Raw genomic sequence first — 26363 nt, 5'->3', positions numbered from 1 at the left:
AAAAAGAAAAAAAAAAGAAATTTTGGGAGTTATGGAGTGAGAAATAAAAGGGTCCATGTGTAGTCAAAGCCTAGTTAAAAGGCTGGGAAAAGTGGGTAGGATAAGGCAACTCTGGGATGGAAAGAAATGAAGAAATGTAAGGTGAATCCATTTACCACTCTGGGGATTGGTGCTGGTCAGTATTTATAATTTGAATGACTGGAAGGCAAGGAGATAATAAGATAATAAGATCTGCTGCTAGCAGCTGATGCAAATTATACCGTGGGAAGAAGGGCTGAAAGATTGTGGGTACTAGAATGGAAGATGAAACATAGGCAGTGGCAGGGTGCAGCATGTTTGAAGGAATAGTTTAAAGCATTCAGACACATGGCTGGGCTCTGAATTAGCTCTAACCATTCAGGAAAACATAAGTAGCTATTACAAAGACAGCTTGATAAAGATGTCTGTGCCATGCGAAGCAGCAGCAAGAAAGAAAAAGAAGTGAGTAAGATTCCTGTGTGTGTGAAGAAACAGGGAGCCTTGGAAGATGTTCTAGTATCCCTGTAGACCAGCGTGGTAACATCTCCTGCGGAGTACTGTGTGTGTTGTGGGTCATTCCTTTGTAAGAGACAAAGCAGTGATACACATGGGCTGGAGGGAACAGATGAAAGTGTTTAGTGGCCTGGAAGGCAGCTTCAGTCCAGGAAAGCACTGGGGATCCTGGAGCTGCTGGATGACAAAGGGAAGGAATAAAGCTCAGCAGTGCAGAGAGCGCAGCGGCGTGCGGCAGGAGCGGCGAGCGCGGGCTGGGGAAGCTCTGCTGTGCTGGGGGGGCTTGGAGGCAGCACAGCAGGGAGCAGAACACACCTCACAGGGCTCTCCTCTACCTGACATTGCTGCCAGGCCAAGGCACAGTTTCAGTGGTTTGTTAGACTCCTCGATGATCTGGTGTGGCAGCAGAGGGACGGAGATAATGTGGGGTGTCGCGCTGGGGCAGCTGGGCTGTTGTCTGAGTCATGCTGGGATGGCTTTCACTAAATCTGTTCTTGTGCCCCTGTGTTGGTGCAAAAGTGAAAGGTTCCGTGGTCCTGGTGTCTCATTTTGGATGGGGAATTAAAACACACTAACCTTGCTGTGTCATTTTGGTCGATAAATATTTTCACATGGGAAAGAATAGAATGCGCTATAGAAAACCATGTGGATAAACAACAAAATGCTGTGTAATATAATAAAAATGTGCATCACCATTCCATGAAATTAAGATGCAACAATTGACTCTTTGTATAACACATAATTAACCTGGGGATCCCCACTGTGAATGGCATTATGAAGACAATTACCTTACTGAGATTTTTTAAAGTGGGTTTGACACTTTGAGTAGCATCTACATTTACGTTAGCCAGAATAAGTATCATAAATCATTTTTTCCAAGGCATGTGATGATCACCAGCCAGGATTAGAAAATTATTTTACACCCATGGTGAAATATGGCCAAACTGGGTAAATTCATAGCTGATGAAAAGGCTTGAGTGGGCCAAGAGTCTGCTTGCTTTTCTGTACATCAGAATTATTTATAGAGGCAAACTTTTAAGTGGAATAAGAGGGGAAGAAAAGTCATCCAGGGATTAGGCTGCCAATTTAGGACTTGAAAAATTTCAGCTTCTTGCTTTCCTGAACTGCTTTTAAAAGCTAATTCATTTGACACAGATTCTGAGACATAGCCCCACCTTACACTTAATCTCCAGATACCTCAGGCTATAACCTGTCTGTGACTTGTTCCATGCTCCACAGAGTTCAGATAGCAGGGAAAGGAACATATGTGAGAGGAGGTCATGCTGAGACTACTGATGAATTTTCAAGGCATCATCAGATACCAGTTAGCCTGTTGGAAATACTGGGAGCGTGGGGAAGAAAGGTGCTTTCTAGAACAATGCTTGATAGCCTCCAGTAACTGGTAATTGCTTTATTTCCTTGCATTGCCTCAGAATTCCTGTGTGACTTGAACAGTCCCTAGTTCTGAAAGTGTCCTGGAGCAGAATTTATTTTTCTTTAGAAATTAGCATGTTGGGACGTTTGGCTTTTTTAAAATTATTATTATTGTTATTATTAAAAGTAATGGCCTCACCTATGGCATTGGTTAGGTCTACAGTCAAAATATTGCTCTCTGGACTGTGACATCTTCTTTGAATGGTACAGGGAGGTTTCTCCTCCCCAAAACTGTCTGCAGTGCTCAGATAGGAACTTGAGGCACTCCTGATCCTGTTACTGTGAAACAGTTCAGATTCCACTAAAGTGTGCAGCTCTGACCTGGCCTTCGCTCAGCCTCTTCAGCTCTGTTTGAAAAGACATTGTGGGACAAGGAGAAAGATTGTTCAATGTCTGCAGAGAGGGATAAGCTTAGTCCAGGTTCATCCAGGGCCTAAAATAGGTCCCCAGCATGTCACAAGGAAATGAATGAGACAGAAAACCGATGTACTACTCAATTTTATTGGAAAGCAAGAACTCTGCAAAGAATAGCATCTTTCTACATGGTTTGTCTGCATAGGTGGAAAATATCCTCATTTGTCATTCTCTTTTTTTGTTCCTGACATGACCACCCATCACAATTATGGCCCCATAGAAAACAAACAAAAAACAAACCAAACCAGAAAAACAAACAAGCAAGCAAAATAACACCCAAACAAACAAACAAAAAAACCCAAACCAAAAAAGTTACTGTGCTATTCCCTGTCCAACTACTACCTCAGTGTATGTATGCAATCTTTGAGGAGATGAGAAGTTAAATCCACTCCTGTCTCCATCCTGTGTAGTTTGCAAATTGTTGGCATAAAACATTAGTAGCAGTGTTGCAGCAGAGTGGCCAAGAAAAAAGAGAGCCCAGGTGCAACACTAATAAAATTTGGCTCCTCCAACACATGATGAACTTGCCATATTCTGAGTCATTCATGGGAGATGATTAAGGAAGGGACAAAGGATGCTGAGAAAGGAACAGAGAAGGAGAAGAAAATTGGGAGGGAGAAAAGAGTGGAGGGAAACAGCTGTGGAAATACTGTAAGAGAAAGGTGGAAATGTGTGGAAATGGAAATGTCAGACAAATAGCTAGTCAGTGGAAAGAAGGAAAATACCTTTCCCCACAATACAACTGGGGAATTCATAACCTAAATTACTGGGTTTTTTTCTAGAGAAATTGGCAACAAGTTCTGTTTGTTAAATCCCCAGTTCTTCTATGAACAGTTTGTCCAGGACTCTTTCTCCAGCAGATTGGAAGGAGAAGGTATTTCATCTTCTCTTTCAGTCTGTTCCTTGAACAGTGTTGCCTGTGACATACATACCTTCTAATAGTAAAAGAGCCCATTTGAATGATTAAAACAATAATTCTGTGCTGTTGAAGTTTGCTCAGCTGAAACACCAGCTGAGCTCAGCAGAAGTTTTGTGAGGAGGTTCAAAGCAAGTCAGGACTTTTCTCCTCACCGTGTGGGCAGAGCACCAGATGTAATGAGGACAGATGTGCAGAGCAAGGCAACTTCCCCAGGGGTGCCAAGGTGGTCAAGGTTGCCATTAGCTTTTTTCTTGTTACCGTTCCTCTGTATCAGCATCCATTGACCTCAACAGCCCTTTCTTCTTTCTCATCCTTTTATCTCCCCCACCCTTTTATCTCCTGTCTCTAACACCAGTCCCTCTCATCTTTCTAGAAATTCCTGCTAGCCTGTTTTATTTTTTCCCTTGCATCTTCAGCCTTTTCCACTTGCTTAATCCTCTTGATATGTTTTGGCCCAAATTCCCATCCCCTCCACTTCATCTGTTTTGCATACCATTCCTGCTGCTGAGGGATCTCTGGGGCATGAGAAAACCTGGGTTATTCCCTGCTGTCCTAGTTTTCCAAATAGCCAGGTCCCCAGCAGGTGTCTGTGTATTTTCATTCACAGGGGTTGAAAGTACAGTAACCTTCAGGGCTGGCTCAAGCTAAAATTAAGGCTGCAGACACCAGGCACCAAATGTTTCATTCAGCTCCCTAAGTTTGTCCTCTAGAGCTTCCAAATGGTTTTGATTAGTATTCTGAGGGAGAGCTCACTGATGGAATTAGTGAGAAACCAGGCTGTCAATTTATTTATACCCGGCCTTAGGGCATAGCCATTGTGCATGTGTAAAGCTGTTGAGATGCAGGGAATATTCTGTAAGTGTGTGTGTATATGTGTTGACTGGAAGTGGGTTTGCAGGGAAAAGCTGTTGCCCCAAGGACTGAACAGTGACCTAAAGCAGGAGAGGCCACTGATGTGGCTGTGCTGAATGTCAAAAATCCCTTTTAGAATAAAATTGATCCCTCTGAAATTTTCTCTCTACTTGTATTTATTACTCTCTCCCAGCTCTAATTTTACTGTAATTCTCATTACCCTTGTGGAGAAATCTCTAATTTAACTCCTGGAGTCTTTCCACCTCCTTCAACAATATCTGTGATACAAAACTATCACTGTCTTTGCCTCCTGGAGTATTTAAAGTACATGAGTAATGAATAATAAAGTTTTTCCATTACATTGTCATTTAGCCTGGGAAGTATTTTGAGGGCAAGCTGAGAGATATTGGAAATATTCAGTTGTGGGTATTCATTTTATGCATCAGTGCTGAGCATGAATGAACTGGTTTTCCAATACACTTTGATCCATTTTGTTTAGGAAAATTTGTATTGACAGTGTTGAGGCCAAATGATAAGTCTTTTATTTTGTTCCCCTGTTTTGTATTACAGTGGAAAATAAATATAACTCGAACTTGGGCTGTTATTAGGCATCACCTCCTCCCTTTCTGTCTGTTGCAGTATAAAAATGTGAAAAGGGTTTAAGAAAAGTTTTTCAGCTCCATTACTCTCTATAATAGCCAGGAAACAATTAACCTGTATCCCTTAACATGATGTCTGCAGAAGATTATTGCATGACAGAGCCCAAGGGACCAATTTGCACTGTGCAGAGGAATGTGGTGCATCAAGCTGAAGCTGGTCCAGACTGGTACTTTGATGTGATGGAGAGCTAAACCTGTGTGGAGCTTTGAGCTGATCATTAAAGTAGGGTGGTTTAGTTAGCATGTTTCTGAGGCTGGACTAATTAGGACTGATGAGCTTATCTACTGCTTTCTGGTGCAGGGGTGCTGCTTCTTCCTTCAGAATTCACCTGGATCCTTTTGGCATGGGAGGCTTTGCACCATGCTCCAGTGGTCACACAGGTGTGACCAGAGGAGGGGACAGAGCCTTGTGCCAGAGAAGAAGACGGGGTCACTGGGAATCCAGGCTGGCAGGACACTGCAGGGGAGGTGCTGGCAGGCAGAGCAGCTTCCTCCTGTACAGCTGTGACAAACAGACCGTGTATTGTCACTTGGTAACACCCAGACAGCCTCTGCCATGGAGCTGTGCTTCCTACCAGCTCCTCAACCAAACCAGACTGCATTGTGTCCACCTTTCTACCTTTCTTTTTTCTTTTGGGATATTTTCATAAATCTGAGTTGCAAGCACAATCTCAAAATTTTTGCAGCTGGCTGTGCCACATGGCTACAAGGGAAATGTCTGGAGGTCAGGCTTCCCTTTCAGTAATGCAGGTGGGACTGATTATTAACCACTACACCAGGTCCTGGCATTGCTGGCAGATGCCATCAATAACATTAGTTCAGCATGTCAGTCCTGTCCTCAGCTTCAGTTTAATGGCAGTCCTGCTCTGCACCTCCAGCTCCTTCTTCTCTCTCTGCTGAGAGAGGGAGGGAGAAAGGACAGAGAAAATTGGCTGAGTTAAAATAAATAGATGTCCATGTTTGAAGTGAATAAATTATGCTAACAGGCAATCCTCTGGCTGAGTCTCTAGCTGTTACTCCTGAGCTGTCTAACATCAAAGCAATATGGGTGCATCATACAGCAGCTGACTTCAGTGCATGAACAGTTACTGTCTTAGGCTTCTGGGGTGTGTTATAGTGTTAACATTATTATTACCATTGTTTTTCTCATAGTTTCTTAAGGCCTTTCCATATCCTGAGTAAAGCTCTAGGGAGTCATAAAGCCACAGGCTGAGTTTCAGCTCAGGCACTGTTTGTATCTCCTTGATAGCTGTTTAGTATGTTGCCTTAATCTTGGAAGCAAGACCCTGAGATGCACCCCAGGGAAAGCCTCGAGATGTTCTTTGTATTTTTTGCCCCTGAGAAAATAACTCTCTTTCTGTGGAAATGACATTTTTTTTCTCTGAAATGTCACCACTTCTGCCTGCTGGTTGTAACTCTGCCACACTACAATATCTTAAGTCTTTTAAAGTAAAATAATAAAACATTTAGGAATCTGTTTAGAGCTGCTGAGCATTCTTATTGTTTTGTGTTAATGACCCTCAGTTCCCATAAACTTCTCCCTATATTTTTGTTTTTCTTATAAATTATTACTAAACTTTTTTGTACCCATCTCTTGCTTGGCAAAACTTGCAGTAGAGGTGAATAAGAGGAGAATATTAGACATTTAACCACTGTGATAAACATGCTTAAGAGAATGTTCAGAGGGCAAAAGTCAGTTTTCTTGGGGCCCTAGACCCTGCCTAGCACTGAGGCTGTTCCCTCAGATTGAGTGTGCTCTTCTGAGCAGGTCCTTCCTTGTCCAGCCACTCAGAACATGTTTGAGTTCTAGATTATGTTCATCATAACTATGGATTCATGCTTTGCTCATAGGGCCTCAGAAAATAAACTGAATTATAATATCTTGTCCATAGGAAAATGTACTTGTGATCAGAGAGGGAGGTTTTTATGACAGATGATATTTGCATGTGCTGGACCTGCTAGAAAAGAAATTATGGTTGTGCTGTGCAAATATTTTCTGTCCTCTAACAAAAATGCTCTGAAAAGCTCCTCAGGAGAGCGGCAGACATTTATGTGTGAAATCTCTTCTTTCTTCCATCCACCTGTGTGGTTTTGGCTCAGAAATAATCTTCCAGCTATACAGAGGTGCTCAGACCCCAGGATCCCAAAGCATTTTACAAAAATAACTTTATATAGGAAAAGAGCAGAGCTCTGTCCCCTGTCACGGATTACTGAACACATTCTGTTTTATAATATAAATTATAATATGTTCAGTACCCATGAGATGCTCACTAACAAACACCTAGTGGAGAGTGATGTGCAGCTCACACCATGCTTAGGGCCAGGGCTTATTCTGGACTCCTGGGAGTTGCTAAGGAAACAGCCTGGGAGTGGAGCTGGAAGTCTCTCAGGAGCTTGGCTGCATGGATGTTTTTTGCTGCAGCACCACACAGGGCTGTTATTGGCAGAGCAGCAGCTGCTCCAGCCCCTGATGGGTGATGCAGTCTCTAAGTGCCAAAGATGAAGGACTCTCTAGTTTTAGTTTCTTTCTGGTTTATCTGAGCTTTGTTTGTCTCCTGCCCTCCTCTCACCAGAAGCATGAAACTGCCATCAATTACACTGACCTGCTCTGCTGCAGGCCCTTGGTGTAAAACCAAACACAGGCTATTCACAACCAGCAAGGATCCACAGCTTGGAGAATTCCTCTCTTGAAAGATGAAGTTAATAATCCAAACCCTGTTTGTGCCACCAGCTTTTAAAAGGCTGAGAAATTCCTTGGAGGTGTCTGTTATTTTGCAATTACTTTGCAATTGATTTTCTTAAAAAACAATTCATAACTTGTTAAGGATCTCTTCCTCTCTTTTCTTCCCTTGTCCGGTTCCCTTTTCCATCTTTGCCACCGCCTAATGTTTATAATCACAGGACTTTTTTTTTTTTTTCCCCTCATTATTTAGGTAGACATCTCCTCTAGAGAGAAAAAGAAAAACTGGATGATTTGTTAAAGTGGATTTACAGTCAGATTCTCCTGGGGTCCAATTCTTAAGTCTAATTCTTACAACGACTTCTGGAAATTTATTTGAGACATTTAAACTATTTGCCTCTGTTTCCCCTGCTGTAGAACAGAGGCTATTTTAGGATAGCTTCTGTAGACCATGTGCTGTTAATTAATTTACAAATGATTCTGTAGGGAAAACTTCCATATGTAGGAATCATGAAACCTTGTGCTTCTCTCCACCAGGGCCTGCAGCTGGGAACACAGGAGCTGGAGGAGATGGGAAGCAAGTTTTGCCTTGGTTTGCTGATTCTGCACCTCAAATCCCTGCCCTGCAGCAAGGAGCTGATGGCTCAGGCAGCCCTCCTGCTGGATCTGGAGGAGGAGATCACAGACAGGGCACAAAGGTCAGTGACTGCTGTATCCAGAGGGCTCTGCTGTAGGAATGGAGTTGGTGGGGCATGTTTTGGGTTTAAATCTGCAGAAATGGACTCCTTGTGGCTGAGATTTGTATTTTGGAAGTGCAGTATATGGAGAGTAATTGGAATTCAGATGTAATTGACTCCCAAGGAAACTACTGAAACAGTGGGTCCATTCCCTGGAGCCATCCATGTGGAGAAAAAAAAAGGTGAAAGAGAAGTACCTGTTCTCTGCTGTCCAGTGATTTTCCATTTTCCTATCAACACTGCTCACTGGCACATGGGGATGGTACTGCCCCAGAAAAATTCATCAGCAAGAAACATTTTCCTGCTCACTGTCACATGGGGTTCTGTCCAGCTCAGAGCCTCCATGGAGAGGATCTCTTAAAAGAAAGGCACTATCTGAGTGCTGCACTGTAGGGAACAGGTATTGCAGATTATAAAAGGACACTGATAGCAAGATTTAGAAATTGTGGACCTCATACTGCAAGTATATTCCTATAAATTCTTTTTCTCACTGCATGGAGTCCTTTAGTCATTTAGAGCATAGATTTATGACTTTTTGATGGACAGAAAAAAGTTTTGATCCCGCTGCTTATTTAGGACATGTTTTTCCAAATTGCACAATTAATTTACTTGTTTCCTATGTTCAGTGGGGGGTATTAAAGTGAGTTTGTCCCATTATAAATACAAGAGGAACTTGACCTGAAAAAGTGTCTGAGTATGAGACTATTCAGCTTGAATTTGAGATGAAGCAGAAATACATAATTTCTCTAGGCCATCATCACTTGTTAGTGCTATCACATATGTTTGCAAGAATGTTTTTCCAAGACACATGGAGAAAGAAGACTTAGTGATGTGACATGATTTGAAGCTCCCCGATGGCTTTGTCATCAAAGAGTTCTCTCAGCTTCATCAATGAACATCAAGTTTTTCACTTGCAGAAATACCCCTGTAATTTATAGCAGACTTCAGTCTCTCCCCTGCAGGAACATTTACCCAACATTAGCACCACCTGTTCCTCATGCCAAAACCCATTCTTGCAAGCTTGTTCACAGTTTTAAATGTTTATGAGGGATGGTTTAAAGAGAGGGATAAAATGTAGAGACTTTCCTTTGGATTAGCTGTGCTCACTTGTAGTGTGAACATATAAATGAAGCAATTAAGGTGGATGCTAAACACCATCCATGTTGTGGACAGCCATCCAAAAAATCATTGCCATGTCATTAGAGAGAGCTGCTGGAGCCTGGCTAGGTGGATGGTTTTGGTATATAAATCAAACTTTTGAACTGGAGCTAGAAGAGCCTTTGCATGAAAATAATGTAGGGGAAGAAAAACATCAAACCCTGACTTCTCTCAAACATTGACAAAAAGCCATCTGGTCACAGTAACTCAGTGAGCATTTTCTCTGATCTTTGTAGCCTTCTGTTACTTTTTCCTTTAGCTGACTTTATATTAATGGGAATTCATTCTGTTTATCCAATACTGTGTGGTTGATCAGTACAGAAGGAAGATCTCTAGTGACAAATATTTTTAAAGAAGTTAACAAAAAGTAAAATTTCTCTTACTTTGTAAAACTCCCTTGTGTCCCCAGCAGTTGAAACCAAAGTCTTCTACCTCTTCAAGTTCACCCAGCAATAGTGAGCACCTCTGTGGCATCCAGGAATGAATGTCATTGCTAACAGGCAATTGATAGGTAGTTGTTAATTTTCACTTCATTTGTTGTAATTGCAAGTTTGTGAAATTTCACTAGCTTGGATGTAATTTGTTGCCATTTTCAGACCAGGTAAGCAGCTGAATTGATAATCCCACCCAGAGGTGTCACATTGCAAATGCTGTGTGAAGGGAGATGCAGGGACCAAAGTGTTTGCTAGCATATTCTCTTTAAGAATAAATAATTCATGGAAAATGATTGTGCAGCATATTGATTCTGGTTCAGAAAATTAGTAATTTCCTCCCATATTTCTCTGAGCCTAGCCAAGAGAATTCCATGGTTTGGTTTTAGTGGGAATATTGGAACCAATTGAAGAATGCAGAATACAGAGGGGTCACTGATACAGACAGGAGGGCAACTATTTCTACGTCCCTCTCTCTGCTCACAGGTTCTGGAAAAAGAAAAATTGTTCTTTATCAAAACATTTCTCTGGAGGAAGCTGAGGGGTGACACTCAGTCTAATGTTAATCTGTAAATATTAAGTCTAATCTAGTTCTGCGAGGTAGCACCAAAACCTTGCAGCTTTACTGCTGGTATATCATGACATCAATGGAAATTATACTCTGCTGCTTCCTAGGATAGACCCACTCTGTGGGTTTGAGTGAAATGTTTGTAGTTTAAAATTAGCTCTGTTTTCCTGTGTGCTTTCCACAAAAATGCACAGTATCCTTGCATGCTTTCTATACTTTGCCTCAGAAAGTATGAGTAGGTGTGAATAAAAATACCCACATTTCTGTGTACCTTTGCCAAAGCAAAATCAGATTTGGAGATCCTTCAGGTGTAACACAGGAAAAGTTCTGGGTGGTCACTTGGTTAATTTTTTTTCTTAAATGCTTTAAATAATGAACAGCTTACAAGCTATCCCTGTTCCAGAAGTCTGCAGTGTCCTGGTCCCAGGAAATGATATGCATGACAGATATTTAAGTGGGAGGCAATAGCTTTTACTGTTGCTAATGTTTTCTGGCAAAGGAAAATATGTCCCAGAGACTGTCCTGCTGATGAGTCTAGAAAGAGATACAAATATGGGTGAGGCTTTCCATGGCAGTATTCACCAAAATCAAAAGAAAAGATTTGTATTGTTCAGCCTGGATGAAAACGTGAGCTTTTCTTAGTTGTTACAGTTTTGTTTTGTGGAAATCAAGCTGAAATTAAGCTGTGAGCAGTGGGATGTATTGCACAGGGCTGATGTTAAATACATCTATCTCAATCTAATGTGTTTTCTGTGTATGGGTTTCTGAGTGCCCATCTCTGTAATACTCTGGGTGACAGGTCAAGCTGTGGAACAAGAAGTTAATCCAGCACTGGATAAAGCTGACTCCCAGATGAAATGTCTCATTGCAAAGGTACAGAGATCAAAAGCTGTGGAGCCAGAGATCTCTTCTGTTGTGAAATCCCTGCAGTTCATGTCCTGCATTTGTCTCTCTTTGCCCTGGTGTCTGCTGTGCGTGGCATTGACTTGGCATCTCAGCATCTCCCTCCGACAGCAAACATTTTCACCTGTCAAAGTTCATAACTGTTTGTGTCCTTTAATTTTCCTCTTCAGGCTCTCTGTGCTCTGGGTGTGCTGCAGCCTTATTCTCTCACCACTGCTGTGAGGGGGATAAAGGAGCAGGCTGGACCCTGCTTTCCTGGAATAAACTATTTGCTGTGCACTTTGCAGAGCTCTGTCGGAGCCAGTGCTCAGTAAATTGGAGGCAGGTAATAGCTGTCAGGGAAGTGCCTGCTCTGATGGAGGCATCCTGTGAGAATGGGGATTTCTCACACCAGATCAAGTCCATTGTGCTCAGTGTGCTGTCTCTAATGAGCCAGAGAAAGGTGGAAGAAGCCTTTAGCAGACCTAACTAAACTCAGTTTGGTGCACAGACAAGAATTTCTTCCTGTCCCCACTTCACAGTCTATCTTTTCTCTAAATTGTCAACTGCAAAAGGAATCATTCACAAGCATGAGTGGGGCCACACTTGGAACAAGTTCTCAGCAGAGGCAGTGCCAGAATAACCAAGAGGGGCTGAGCTTCCACCAGTGGGGCTGTGTAGCTAATGGGACAGTATTTCCCCTAAACACATGATGTCCCAGGATACCATGAAGTTGGTCTAACAGCTCAGTTTTCAACATGTGGCAGCTGTCTCAGGAACATGCCAAAAATGGAGAAAGTACAAGATGCAGCACAGAAGATGCATTAGAGCTACAATGTGCGATGTGAGGATGAAAGGTTAAATTGCTGCAGGCATTAGTTGGTCTTTTAATTATCAACCTGTGCTTCTGGGACACGTATTGACTCTCACATTCAGGCACCCTCATGTTACACGAGACCTCTGTAGGGACTTAGTTGTTGTGGCTTTCCTTTTCACTAATGATATGTCCACCAGCACTGAATAGGTTTGATCTTATGGACCACTCTGACAAGATCAAAGGCCAAATATGTGGAGAATTTTCTGAGCTTTGCAACCACTTTCAACAAACAAAGCCATGTGTCAGGTGCTCATACAAGCAATTTATTCTGCTCTTTCTCAAACTTGGTCTCATAAGACAGTATTGCCATGCCCTAGGAAGAATTGCTGGTGTTTCCAGCATCCCACCATGCCTTACAGTCAATACTGGCATTCAGAACCTTTCTGTGGGGAAAGTGAAATGCAGCTTGTACTTCAGACATCGTGGTTTTTTATAATAGTTTTCATGCCTCATTTCCTATAAAAGTAATTAAGTCACTGCTGTCCAGGTAGCTTCACATTTGTCATGACCACAAGGAGGACGGGAAGTGACTGTTCACATAAAGCAGGTTTGAGAGGCAAGAAGCAATCCCCTCCCTCTCCAATACCATCCCCTTCCTTGTGTTTTAAACTGATGGCACATTCCTTAATTTTCTTTTTTCCCTGCCCTCCAGGTTGTGCTAGGAAATGCTTTGCGTACACTGCAGCAATTGCAGCCATTTGTTCATGAGACATCTCAGGTGTTAAGACAGACTTTTGTGAAGTCATTTTCTGCTGACTCAGACATTATTTATCTCCTGTGTTTCTTCATCATTTCTTACCTTTCTTGAGCACAGCCAAATCTCTTTCCACCCCAGATGGTAAATACATCTAGCTCTGCTATTAATCAAAAAGCAGAAGGCTTAATCATTTCTCTATTTCTTTGTCCAGATGTAATCTCTTCATCCTTCATACAGCGAGCTGAGTTAGATTGGTCAGTGTATGGATGGCAAAGCCAGAATTGACAAGAGGGATTTGCAGGTCATTTGGAAATGTGTGTGCTGTTCTTCTATCCCACATTGATGCACCATCATGATCCTGGATAGTATTGAACTGTTGAATCTCCCATCTTTTCACTATAATGCACCTTCCCCTGATTATAGCTGTGCAAGCAATTTCACTTATCTTTTAAACTGTGTGGCCAAAAGGTGATTCAGATCAAATGAGAGTGATTTTGTGGAAATGAAGCACACAAAAAAGGAAAGTTCAACAACAAGCAATGCAGCTGGAGCAAAGCATGCTCACTTCATTTGAGGCATTCTTAGTGCATCTTTGAATAGCAGAAATGCGGTTTTATACCCGCATGCAGTAATGGGAAATGGTTCCCCTGCCTAGTGGGATGGGTCTTCCTATTCTTACAGGTGAATGTGGGTGACACTGTTGCATTGTTTTGGTTATACATCCTGAAAAAAATTGCAGCTGAAAGGTTTAGGTGAAACCCTGCCCAGCACCTGATCCCCTCCCAGCTCAGGTGAGGCAGCAGCCTCAGTGTCCAGGTCGGAGGCAGACTGGACAGCTGGGGAGCCCTCTGACTTATGGCTGAAGATGAAAGTGCTCTTTCATCCCTTAGAGAATCTAACCACAGCAGGAATTATTTGACCAGATTTGATTCAGGTTTTTATTTGACTGGAGTTCCATTTTTTCTGTAAGTAAAGATTTGGTGCATTTTTAACCTTGATCATCTGTAGACATTAAATACCTTGTGGCTGCTTTCAGGAGAGGAGGGCGTTTATTGATTCTGGTTTTTTTGCTTAGTCACAAATTTTATTGCTGGTAAAGGAATTTGAAATTTCTACTGTTATATGAGCATCTCTGGATGAGGTATTTCTGTATTTGGATACTGGAAAGAAAAGTGCTGTGGGAATGCATTTACCTAAGTAAGCCACACCACTTTGTCACTTTGGAGCTGAGCACGGGGCAAAAGGGGTTTCTATAATGCATTTCATAAAACACTTGTGAGAGCACAGTCTAACATTAATTCAGTATGACAGGTGTGAGAGTGGCTGAAGCTGGGCTTTGGTTTCAGAGCAGTCTTGTGTTGCTGTAACCATTTAGGATCAGTTCAGGAAATGCTTTAACTCCTGACTGTTTTATAACACTCTCCAGCAATCTTTCACACTGATGATGCGAAGGAGTGGTACCTCCTTGCACCCCCTGGGTCTGACCTAAAGAATTGTTGCCTCTGCTATTGAGAGAAAAAACCCTCAGATTTCAAGTTTGAATCTATTACAGATTTCAGATTTTATTGTTTTTATATGCCTAGATAATCTTGTTTTCAAAATAAAAATATGAACCTTCCTCTGTCCACCCTCCATTCCTCTTATCCTGCTCTCTTCTGTGCCTCTCCTTTGTTATTGTGAGAATACCAGCCCAGAGAATTCTTTGGAGGCTCAGCCAAGCAATGCAGCCTATAATGAATATATTTGGTATTCAGAAGGCTTTCATGTAGCTGTTCACAGGTGAGCTGCTGAAATTCAGCAACTTTTCATTAACACTTTCTAGAGCTGTCCTTATTTTCCTCCTATTGATTTTTATTATTGTTCTGAAATGCCTTGCAAGCTGCTCAGCTTCTGTTGACTGCTATCAAATGCCTGCTCCAGCTATGCCAGGCTGGATATAAGTATTCATACTCATTTCAGAGGTAATTAATTTATCCTTTTTTAGCTAATAATAGCAATTTAAATAGATGCAGAAAGAAAGGAGAGGAAAAGAGCAAATGGGAAGAGAAAGAGATCATAGGAGAAACTTCAAACGTGCACAGAAGCACTGCTTGCTATTGTATCTGTCTGAGGTTATTCAAATTACCATACTCACACAGATCTGACTGGACTACAGATAATGAACTTGTATGTACCCAGCAGAACAAATGGGCTCTGCAGTGCCCTTTCTGTGAGGCATATTGCCATGGTGCTGTCTGGCATTAGACATTTTGGTATTGATTAGGAGCATCTGTATTTCTGTGCTGCAGTCTTTCTCCCTTAAGATCTAACTTGAAATATGAAAGCCACTGGGGCCCTTCACATGCTGAGATGGAAAAATAAAGCAGAGGGCCATCAGGGGTTCAGAAGTTCCTATTTGTGGAGCATTCCCCAAAGCAGTGCAGTATGAGGGGTGCACTCTTTTCTCTGAGATGGCCTTTATACAGGCCAGGACACTGTCGACACCAGAATAGAATAAATCCTTGGATTTTTTTTCCTAAGAGGATGCAAAGGGTAATGGGAGAATCAGTCTGTTTAGACTATTGATCATTTTGAATGCAGGCAGAGGTGGGATTTCAGATTGAACATGCCACAGGTCTCTTGCTGAAGAGGCAGGTTCAGAGCACTATGTATAGCCCTATACAGACTATATCTATACTGCAGCAGCAGCTGAACACCAGTTGCATTAGATTGAGAGCTCTGGCACAAGATCAGGAGGAGAAAATTTTGTCAGTGCATCTCTGCAGGTGATCCCTTTCTTTTGTTTTCAGCTGTTTGACATTATTCAGAGGATATGGATGCACAAGGCATAACTGTGGTGGGAGTCCTTGTGTCTTCATGTGGGGGGGGAACCATAGATAAACACTAAGGTTGTTTTAAGGATCTTGACTATTTAGTGTTTTCTTGTGGAGCTTTTCCAAATGGTATTCCCAGACTCCCAAAATAACTTGAGACTTGTAGAAACCAGAGAACAGTCAGATTTTTCATACCAATGCATGCTACAGTAGCTTCTTTCAGGCAGCCAAGCAATGGAAGGAGTGAGTAGGATGGTAGTTAGATGAAGTGCACTTCCAAACTTTAGAAGTAAGCATGTTTTTCAGGATGTTGTGTATTTTTCCCCTCTTCATTGCAATTGTCACTTCAGTTGACCTCTACTTAATCTGTCCACAGCTCCCACCAGAGCTTTTTGAAGAACACAGTCATGCAGGTGAAAATTGGACTGGCTGAAGATCAAAATAGACTTTTCTATCCCATGTGTTGGGGAGTTAATCACATGGCATAGAACACAGGACCAAGAGGCTTAGATCTGGATTACCTGGATCAAAGGCTTCACCATGTGGCATTCCACACCCCTTGAATCCAGCACAGTGGCTCAGACGTCCAAGAATCACAGAACTTAGAGGCAAACCAGAATGCATCCCAGTGCTCTGTGAGCTTCTAGAGAGCAGAATGTCTCCCCACCCACCAGCAGCATCAGAGGCTCCAGTCCTGCAGTGCAGGAGGTGGTGCTGAGAGTAGGAGTGCATATATTGCCACTGTCTGAAGCAGGTTTTCCTGTCATGGGTGAAATACAGTGCTAGAAGGAGCTGAATCCCCTGTAAAACCACCAGTGGGATCCTGTTTTTCACCAGAAGTTTGTACCTGTATAAATTATTCAGACAATGAGAGCTCAGGAGTCCCAAATGGGTTTGGTTTAACAATCCCCATAGTCTCACTGTGTCCCCATTGCTGCCTCCTTTCTCTGCAAAGAGAAAACAAGAGCAGAGATTTCTGCTTTCGAGGTAAATGCCGTGTTGCAAGTCCTTTTGGTCTGGTGCCCAGCCTGCAAATGGGAGTCTGACCAGGTCTCCTCTGCTGTGTGACAGTGTTCAGCTGCTATCCAGTAGCATATCAAAAACTTAGCAAGACAAATAAGAGACTAAACGGTTAAGGGGATAGAGGAGGCAGAGAAATTTATAATTAAAGCTGTCAAGTTGCAGTAAGAGGAGCACGTAGCCTGGAAGGAAAGCGGGTGGGCGAGCAAAGTGTCATATTTGCAGGTGAAAGTTGGCACTTGAACAGCATTTTAAAGCACTCCAAAGCCACCTCCACTGACATCTCAGCTGCACTGTATATTCTGTCAGAGGCTCTGGCTGTTCAGTGTATTGTGGCTGTGACTCACACACAGACCCTGCCTCTTGCTGCCTCGCTGGGTGCTGTACAGGGAGACAGGCAGGGGTATTGTGTGAGACAGGAGACAAATCCCTGCAGGTTGGTGTTCAGGCCCCAGCACTCACGTGCACCAGATTGGATGAGTGCTCATGCACAGAGGTACAAACGTGAAAGGCAATCCCTCCAGCCTCTGAGAATTCATTGTATTCTCTCAGAAACCATGTGGATTTATTAGGATGCGTATGCTTAACGGGATGTAAAAAAGAACTTATGGGAATTAGGCTGGAGCTGAGAGAAGAAGGATGTGAGGGGGAAGATGCACATGAAATTAATACTTAGTTTGCCTTTTTTTTCTTTTTTTTTTGGTCTTCAGAGCAAAAATGTACTCAAGCTTAACATCCCAGATCCTATTCTTATTAATGTAGGGAAAATTCTCTTTCAAGTACAGCAATTCTCTTTCAGTAGTGGTGGAGCCCCATCTGTCTCTGGCCATGGTCACTCTGCAGCACTTAGCAAAGCAGCCCAGGTGAAGGAATCTTCTCCACCAGTCCAGGACAGAGCCATGCCACTTTCTTGCTGATGTCACAGTGGAATGTGGGAGGTGTGGGGCTGATTCCAGGCTGGAACAGTGCAGATGGAGCTGTGATGTGCTGGAAGGGCTCAGTGTGCACACGGGGTTGGGGATAGTGGGAAAGGAAGCCAAGATTCACCAGCAGAACTCTATGGAAAATTGTGGCTCTGCTAGAATTGGATTGGGATGCAAATGGGTACAAAAATGGCCAAAACTAATGGAAAACCACACCTGTTTCTTGTGAACTTTCCTTTCTCAAGGAAAGTTTGGCACTTCCTGCTGCTCTTGTGTCTCTGGGAAGATGCTGAGGGTGTAGGCTGCTGCTGGCTGGATCATGAGTGCTAAAGGAAGTCATCATGCCAGGGCAAGGGCTGCTGTCAGAGCAGCAAGGAGAGAGAGACTCAGAACAGCATAAGAGGAAAGAAAAAGCCTTCTCTTTGTCTCTGTTTGAGGGTATTTTTCTCCATTTCCTCCCCCTGGGCCATCACCCATTCCTATTTCTATTTGTTCTTGTTAAAACTTGTTTTTAACTGGAGGAAAATTTAAATTTCTGGAAGGTCAGATTTCATTTTTAAAGTAACAATAGCATGCTTTCTGGTTAGACTTTTAAATATACCCCTAACCATTTAAAAATACTTAATCAGCAGCTTTATCTATGGCCCATTATTCACCATTTAATCTATAATGGCTTCCTTTTAAGCTTTAACAGTTACTTACTACCTTAAATCCCTATTTAAACATGAATTTGAGGATTTGGACTTGTAAGGGAGAATAAGCAATAAAAGCAGCTGAATGCCTGAACAAGATTCTGCTATCAGGCCAGTATGATCAGAAATTAGGAATAACTTGAAGAATAGAAAGCATCTGTTCCCTATTTCTCTGCCTGATCTGTTTGTTCTGTCTAGCCTACCCAGCATGTTTTTACATCACACTCTGTACTTGAGAATTATTTTCTGAAGATGCCATTTTACAGCACCCTCCAAAAAGCACCAGCGTCTCGTTAAAAGATAAAAGTCCCAGGCAATTCAAAGAGAAACCAAATACCCATTCCAGGGAATAAAGCTGTGCCTCAGCTTCCATTGAACTGCAGGGGGCAGCCAAGAATTTGGGTAAGGTGTTGCTACCCGGATTTATCTCGTCAGGCTTTTCCTGGAATTAATACCTATTTTTTTGTTCTAGTACACAACTCGTGTTTTCATCTGTGAGAAAGTGAATCGTCAGAGAGGATGTGCTGTAGTACTTTAGTACAGTCAAGTGTCCTTCCTGACAGTGCTCAGCACTGGAGATTTCATAGAGGGATGCAACCACTTGCCATAGTGGGCAACTGCAGAATGCCCTTATCCCCCGGGGGAATGATTTTCTGTCTTCAGAAAGTGATTTATTTATACCTGGGAACGCGAGAATTTGTAACATTTCTGAATAATTATAATAACAATAATTCAATCCAATGAAATGTTCCAGCGCTCTCATTTTCTGCGTAACTTGCTAGTGCTTTTTGAATCTTGCATCGCTCCTCGCTGCACCCTGCTATCTTGTGAGTTTTAGAGATTAGCTGCATGTTGTGAGGAAAGAAAATATTTCCTTTCATCCACTGCTCTTTCACCTTTGCAAATGCATCTTTATCCTCTGCTGTAACAGAATAATTGAGAGTGCCTAAATTGCCAGGCATTTTGTAAACAACTATCACCTCCCTTCTCATGCATCTAGTCATGAAAGAGGAGAATTTTTTTAAATCTTATACCTCTAACTACTTTTATCACCTACTTGGACCCTGCTTATTTATGTCGTGTATTTGAGATATAGGAAACCAAGAATTCAGAATGGGTTTTCTAGGGACAGTGTGGTATATTTTAAAGTAAGTTTTGTAGTATTTTTAGTGTTGTCTGTGGCCTTGCAATTGAGGTTTATTTTTTTCAAGAAGGATGGTGTTTTCCTGGATTAATCAGCTCTATCCTCATCTGGTTTGATGAACTGTATTGGAGAAAGCCTTTTACCTTTAAGCAGTTTTCTTGGAGGATTACTGGCCACAAATGGGGTTGGTGACGGACACCAGAGTCTCTCATGTTCATGCCCCTAAAAATTGATGCCATTTTCAGACCTTTTAGATTTCAGTGTTAATGTGTCTGTCCTGAAGACAGTGCTTATTCTTCCCTAAATATCCCTAAATAAAGGACTGAGCAGAAAATAGAGAAACAAATGGATGAGGATGTGATGCTGGTAGTTTGTGAGAGATACAGAACAGAGAGAAAAAGATGGACAGTCCCTGCCAGAGGTGGATTTGGAAGGGTAAGGGCAGGACAAGACTTAAGCCCTCTCCCTGCCTTCCCCTCAGCTCCTGGGAGTGATTCTCAATATTACAGTACCTAATTTCAAGAACTCAGGATTAAAAAAAGGGCTGAGTGGAAATATAAATAATGGATTAGGCTGAAAAATTGGTTTAGGCACTTTGACAATGTCTCTGAGGTGTCTTTGCCCCTTTCAAGGAGAAACAGATTGGAGACATGAGATGCAGAAACATGGCTTTTGTTCGCTTTTCTCCCTCACGTTTTAAAATCATATCCAAACTCTTTTTGTGCAAATGTGCTGCTCATGATCAAAGACTTATCTCAGAGCAGAGAAAGTCCCTGGAGAGCAAGGCCTGGAGGCTAAGCCTGCAGTGCAGCTGGCTGTATCCCAGGCTGTTTGGGAAGTCTGGTCATGCATCACCCAGCATCCACTGATCCAGTGAAGTGGGGAGCAGTGTACCCCATGTCCTTCCCTGACTTTTGGTCCTTCCTTGCTCCCTTTGCCAGCCCAGCTCCTTCTGGAGGCTGTGGTCCATCAGGAGTTGGCCCTCACCAGTGTCAGGTTTTCTGTAAGGCTCTTCTGTAACACAGCATCTACTGATTTCCTGAATTTTCTCAGGAATTGAATACTCTGGTGTAGAGGCTGGAATTTATCAGAGAAGGGATAATGGCCAGGAACAGTTGAGCTCTTTGCCCTTTTCAGTATATTTTTCCTCATGCCTCCATTCTGGCATTTCCATCCACTCACAGAGTGATTCTAATAGCAGGCAGCTATTGGGGAAGAAGCAACAGAAAGATGTTCAGTGAAACTTCAGAGCTGATGCCCTGCAGGTATGACAGGACCAGCCATGGAAGCAGCATACCTGTTTGCATGGAGATCTCTCCTGCCTTGTGAAGCCTTCCTGCCCTTACTGCCTCCCCTGTGGGACACCGGATCTGTGTGCCAAGAAGGCTGCTGGTAACACAGCTCCAACACCTCACAGAGAGCAGTGCCCTTGATCTGTCATTAAAAACCTCCTTGACTCACTGTGGCATCAGGAGGAAGGCTTGTGATGCTAATTGCTGGCAGCACTGTTCTACCATGGATGTCACACAGAAAGCCCTAGTACATTTTGTTTTAATTTTGAGAGAGGGAGGCTGGCTTGGTGTTGCTACCTTTTTTATTTTTCTTTTTTTTTTATTTTAAGAGTTTCACCAAAGGGCATATGACAGCTGTGGGGCTGTGATCCCAGGAAGGTGACCTTTCCATCCCTGTAGTTTCTGGTGGGCTTTTTTATTATTTTGTTTTGGGTATTTTGTTGTTTAGTTTGGGGGAGTTTTGTCACTGAATGATGTTCCTGCTCACTCTGCAGCCTTGCAGGACTCAGATTTGTGGGTAATGTAATCAGGCAGGGTTTTCAACTACTTCACAACCTTTTTACCTTCTGAGTGTTCAGCCTCCATCTTCTCTATGGTAGTAGCAAAAGCTGGAGAGTTTCCCTTGTTTGCACCTTGCTTTTTCTAGAACTTACCTGTGCTCTGTAACCATTAAGAAAATTAAGACTTGGGGACATATGCCCTTGTTTAGCCCCTGATGATGGGTCAAAAGTGGAAATTAATAAGACAGGATATTTGTTTCTACTCTGCAGTCAGTAAAGGAAATTCACTGGAACCAAATTAATCATGAAACAGGCACAAAGAAGAGAACAGATTATCAGGGAATTAACTCATTAATTAGGTTCATACCAAAATTCAGAAAAGGGTTTTCTTCAAGATAACCAGCGGCTTCAAAGTTCAGCAAGAGTTGGTCTTGGGGTACAGAAAATTTTATATCAGAACTCTGGCAAGGTTTTATTTTAGCCCAGCATTTGGCTGGCTATAATGGTATGTCAGAAAAGCTGCAGGAAGGCATTCAGCAGCTGGCATAATCTAACCACAAAGTGTGAGGACAGAAGCTATTATCAGCCCGTTCACATCACTAAACTCTGGCTCCTGGTGTTAACAGCAGTGTGGGAGCCCTCTCTGTTATGGCACCTTGCTAAATTTAGAGCTTGATTGCAAATCCTCCAGTCAATAGCAGCTGCTTGCTGGTGAGTTTTTTTTCCCTAGCATGAGGGTGAGCAGAAACCACATGCAGATTTAAGTGAGGTAAAGTGCTAAAACACCATCCTCCATGTGGCACTTCTCAGGACCCCCAGCACGCCCTCTTTGTTCCAGCTCTCAGCTGCAGGGTAGGATGGAGGTAAATTCCAGTGTGTTTCCAAGTAGGTGGGGTTTGGCTGGAGTCTCCTCACTGTTCTAATGGGAAGCTTCTCTCCATGAATCTTTCTTAGGCTGTAGCTTGAACTCGGGGTTAATTTAGGACCCACACAGCCCTGTTCTTGTTAAATCAAGATTTATGCCGCCTGTCTTGCTTGCTGCACTTTAGCACGAGCCTGCTCGCAGTGCAGGTGAAATGTCTCCTTTAGTGCTGCCAAGTACAGATACCCTGGTGGAGGGAATGTAGGAGGAAGGAAAAGAGCTCTGTTGTAACTCTGCAACATCCTGCCAGGTCCCTTCACAGCCTTGGTGGTGCCAGATGCCACGAGGTCCCTGTCCCTGGGCCAAGCTGGAGCAGAGCTGGGATTAGCGTTGAGCTTGGTTCCTGTAGCACGTTCTTAATGAACTAACAAAGCAGAGCTAAACACTGGTTGAAATGAGAGTGAATCCATGTGAGAAGGGCCCCCTGCTTCCTCACTTACCCTTTCCCAGCTCTGCTTTCGCTGAGTCTCAGCAGGAACGCAATCAAACCACGCTGGGGAACATCTGAGCTGCCTATTTGCCACTTAGGACTTCCTGGGTAGTGAAGTTTCCACATTGTTTATTTAGAGCTAAGTGTTCTGCTGGGTCTCTTCTCACCTTCTGTAAATAACAACTGTCCTCAAAATTCTTCAGGCTGATTACTGAGGCTGACAATCTGTGTGTTTTGAGTTGCTGAGCCGTATTAATCTATAATATACTCTGGCCTGTGGATGGGAAAACTAATGCATGGAGGATGTCAGCAGAGGTAAAAGCCAAAGGACATAGTCTTCCTGGACACGTGAAGTAAAGTGCTTCGCTTGGGATGTGAATAAATCTCCCAGCAGCAGCAGTGCATAAAGTGTTAGAGGAGTTTGCCTTTGAAATCAACATAATTGAGATTTTATACCACCAAAACGAATTCAGTTTTGGAAAAGATGAGGCACAGGGTTTTTTTTTTTTTATTTTTCCTACATATAGCTTGTCATGGTAAAGTTTATTCCACTTAATGCAGGAATTGATGGCAGAGGGGCAAACACATGGACACAAAGAAATCGATACCCAAGTCCTTTGGGCCCACCAAATGCATTCACCCATGTTATTAACCATCTAAAAGTTTTGTATCTGGCAATGCCACTTTTCAAGCACTTTCTTTACAGTCATTGAGAGCAATTCATCCCATCTGTTTTACACACCTTTCCTAGGTTCCACTAGTAGCAAAGTAAGTAACTGAGGGATGCTGTTTCACCAGCAGGACAGGAAAAAAAAAATAAAAAGAGAACAGAAGGCATAGTCTAGGGATGAAATCTCTTCTCCTTTCTCTTTTGGAGTCTAAACCTCTTCATATCAGTGTGAAAGCTGGTAGTGCATCTCCTCAGACCCAATCTAAAAACACACTCTAGCAGTCCTTGCTAAAATGCAGACGGGAAAGTAAATATGAGGTTCATGGATGATACAATTATACAGAATTCAATCCAGAGTTTACACTGTGATAATTCAGTCCTGTGTAATCCACACCGGGCTGATAAAATATCAGCTTGTCCTGTGGATGTGACAAAAAGCAGTTGAAGACTTCTCTGTCCTTTGGAACAGAACAGTTAAGAAAGCAGAGTATACATTCAAGGAGCAAAATATTTCTTCTTTGTGCTTTTAATACAGCAAAATGCTTTGCTGCTTCTTTGGTTTCCTTCCTTCAGTCACAACAAAGGAATGTTGGAAGTGGCTCCAGAGAAACAAAGCCTAGGAAAGAAAAGGGATTTAGAGAGAAGAGATTAGATGAGATTTGTAAGAAAAAGAATTCCCACTGCCATGTTCTCAGCTCAGTCTTCTGAAGGGGAGCCCTTTGCTCATGATTCACTTGGCAGCTCTGCCCAGAGTGGCCTCTCTCCTTCATCTCTGCTGCTGTAAATTAATACCCAGCCATAACAGCCCTGCCAAGCTCGGTTGCTGCTGATGTATTGTACACAGCTTTCATTAATGTATTTGTGCCCAGCAGCTCATCAGTGAAAGCTCCTTCTAATTCCCTTCCTTCTGATCAGCTCTGGGCTTCTAAAGAGCAGGAGTGAGTTTGCAAGGGAGGAGTGACCTGTGATGCTCTCATGGTGTAGCTTGAGCAGGTTTTATTCAAGCTTTCCTTTAACACTGCGCAGTTTAATCAGGACATGTTGGTATAGACCTGTACCTCCTCATCTTCCTGTCTTTTGACCTTACAGTGATTGGCTTTTAATACTGTTGTCTCCAGTAGAGAGTGATTTTCCTGGTTTGGGAGCCATGTGCACTCTTCTTCCTGCCTCCCATTTCTGATATGCAGCAATTGCTGCTATGGTTGGTGGGAAAGGATGGCAGCCACCCTGCAGGGCTCTGGCCAGCCTGAGCTCTTACAGCCCTGCTGCTCCTTTGCCTCTGCTCTGACAGTTGATATGGAAATTATTCCTCCTATATTACCACTGTGGGGAATGAACTTTAAACTTCATTTGTGTTTGCATAAAATTGGAGGAGTTAAGGGCTGGCAGGGATCTCCAGAGGTCATCAGCTTCCTGCAATGAGGATCAACTTTACCTGTACCACTCTTGCTATGTTAATCTAATCTTTTCTAGGAGAGCTTTAATAATGGAATTACCAGACTTTCTCCAAATAATCTATTTTAGCTCCTACCAGCTTTATATTTTCCATGTATCTGGCTTGAGCCCTGTCTTGCTACAGGATGTTCTGGACAGTAATTTTCTTACCTATCCAGCCTAGATATAGAATTAATTATTTCAATGTGTCTCCTGCACCATTTTCAGTTGAACCAAGTCCTCCCTGAATTGCTTTTCCCAAGCTGGAAACAGATCTGTAGCAGAGATCTTAATAGTACTGGATAACGAAAGAACAGATTAATTTATATGTCAGCCTAAATTCTCTATACCCACACAGTATTGCATTTGCATTTTTGTAAAAGGAAGGAATGGGTGGCTCATTTTCAGCTTGTAGTTTTCAATAAGGCAAATCAGTATATTTTCCCAGTAGAAATACTACCTTGTCGTTGTTCCTCATTTTCTGTGTTTGTGCCATTGATTATTCCTGTCTAATTGAAGTAACTTGTACTTGACCCTATTGAATTGCAACTTTTTTTTCAGGTTACATCTCTAGTTTGTCAAAATTATTTTTAATTTTAATGCAATTTTTGTCTTACTTTGGTTTCATCTGCAGATTGAATTAACATACTTTGCATTTTGTCTAAATCTTTAATGAAAATATTGAATTGTACCAAATCCATGTCCGAGTCCTGCAGAAGCTCATTCAACACATTTATTTTGACAGTGAAATGCTGAGAACTGTTCTGGGTACAATTTTCTAAACAGTTTATATAATTACTCTGCTGTGGTTCACCGAGATGCTGCTGCTTATTTGCTGCAAGAACTTGAAATGGCTTCAAAAAACTTTCCTATGTGACATCTTGTCCACAGGGTATTCCCCTGGTACCTTCTCAGAGAAGCAAATTAGAATGGGCCATTGTAATTTGTTCCTGACAAAGCTGTGTTGACTGATTCCCACTTCTTTTCTCCTAAGTGCTTCCAAATTGTTTCTTTGCTCTGAGGAACTGGAGCTAACCTGACAGGTCTATCGTTGGCTGTCTTCTCCTTTTTCCTGTCTTCAAAAGACAGTCACTCTATTGTGTCAGTTATCTGGTTCATCACCAGTCCTTCCTAAGCTCAAAAAAAAAAAAAAATAATCATTAACAGCTTTGAGCTTGATTGAGTCAGTTCCTCAGAGCTGCAGAAGGAATACAGTAGATTCAGATCATTTGGAAAATCTGAGCAATTTAACTTCTCTAACCAATCTCTTTTGTCTTCTGGGCTTCCTTTGTTAGTTCTTAACAATGTTAATTCATCACAGGTGACCTTTTATGAAAACTTATGCAAAAATCACTCTTCTCAGTCTTGTTGTCAATAAGTTTTCTTTCTCTGAAAAGTGGACTGACAAATTATGCTGCATTTTATTAGTAATAAACTTAAAGGATGATATCCTTTGCTGTGGGATATTTTTGCCTGTCTCACCTCACTTTGTACTTTGATTTTTCATGCTTTCCTTTGCTGTTCTTTTTGTACATTTGCATTCATTAGGCTATTCTATTTTTATTTTTTTTTAACTTCCTTCGTACTTTCACCATATATTTGAAGTCAGTTAAGACCTTTTGGTAAGACCAAGCTGGTCTGGCTACATTATTTTGTAGTAAAATAGCTCAACTTTGTCATTTTT

The 26363-nt window shown here is 42.3% G+C and overlaps 1 protein-coding gene across 1 annotated transcript in view; it reads left to right on the top strand.

Moving 5' to 3' along the window:
* Positions 1–26363, top strand: part of AGBL1 (AGBL carboxypeptidase 1) — a gene marked incomplete at both ends in the record, with an annotated part of 309418 nt that overhangs the window by 218534 nt on the left and 64521 nt on the right. The window contains one exon of the mRNA XM_084213816.1: positions 8027–8187. Within this exon, the coding sequence (XP_084069942.1) occupies positions 8027–8187 (161 nt within the window). The remainder of the gene's footprint in view (positions 1–8026; positions 8188–26363) is intronic.

Source organism: Fringilla coelebs (genome assembly GCF_963513975.1).
Source record: "Fringilla coelebs genome assembly, chromosome: 12".
NCBI classification, from domain to species: domain Eukaryota; kingdom Metazoa; phylum Chordata; class Aves; order Passeriformes; family Fringillidae; genus Fringilla; species Fringilla coelebs.
Note: the sequence above shows the minus strand (reverse complement) of the source record. Positions and strands in the feature narration are given on the sequence as shown.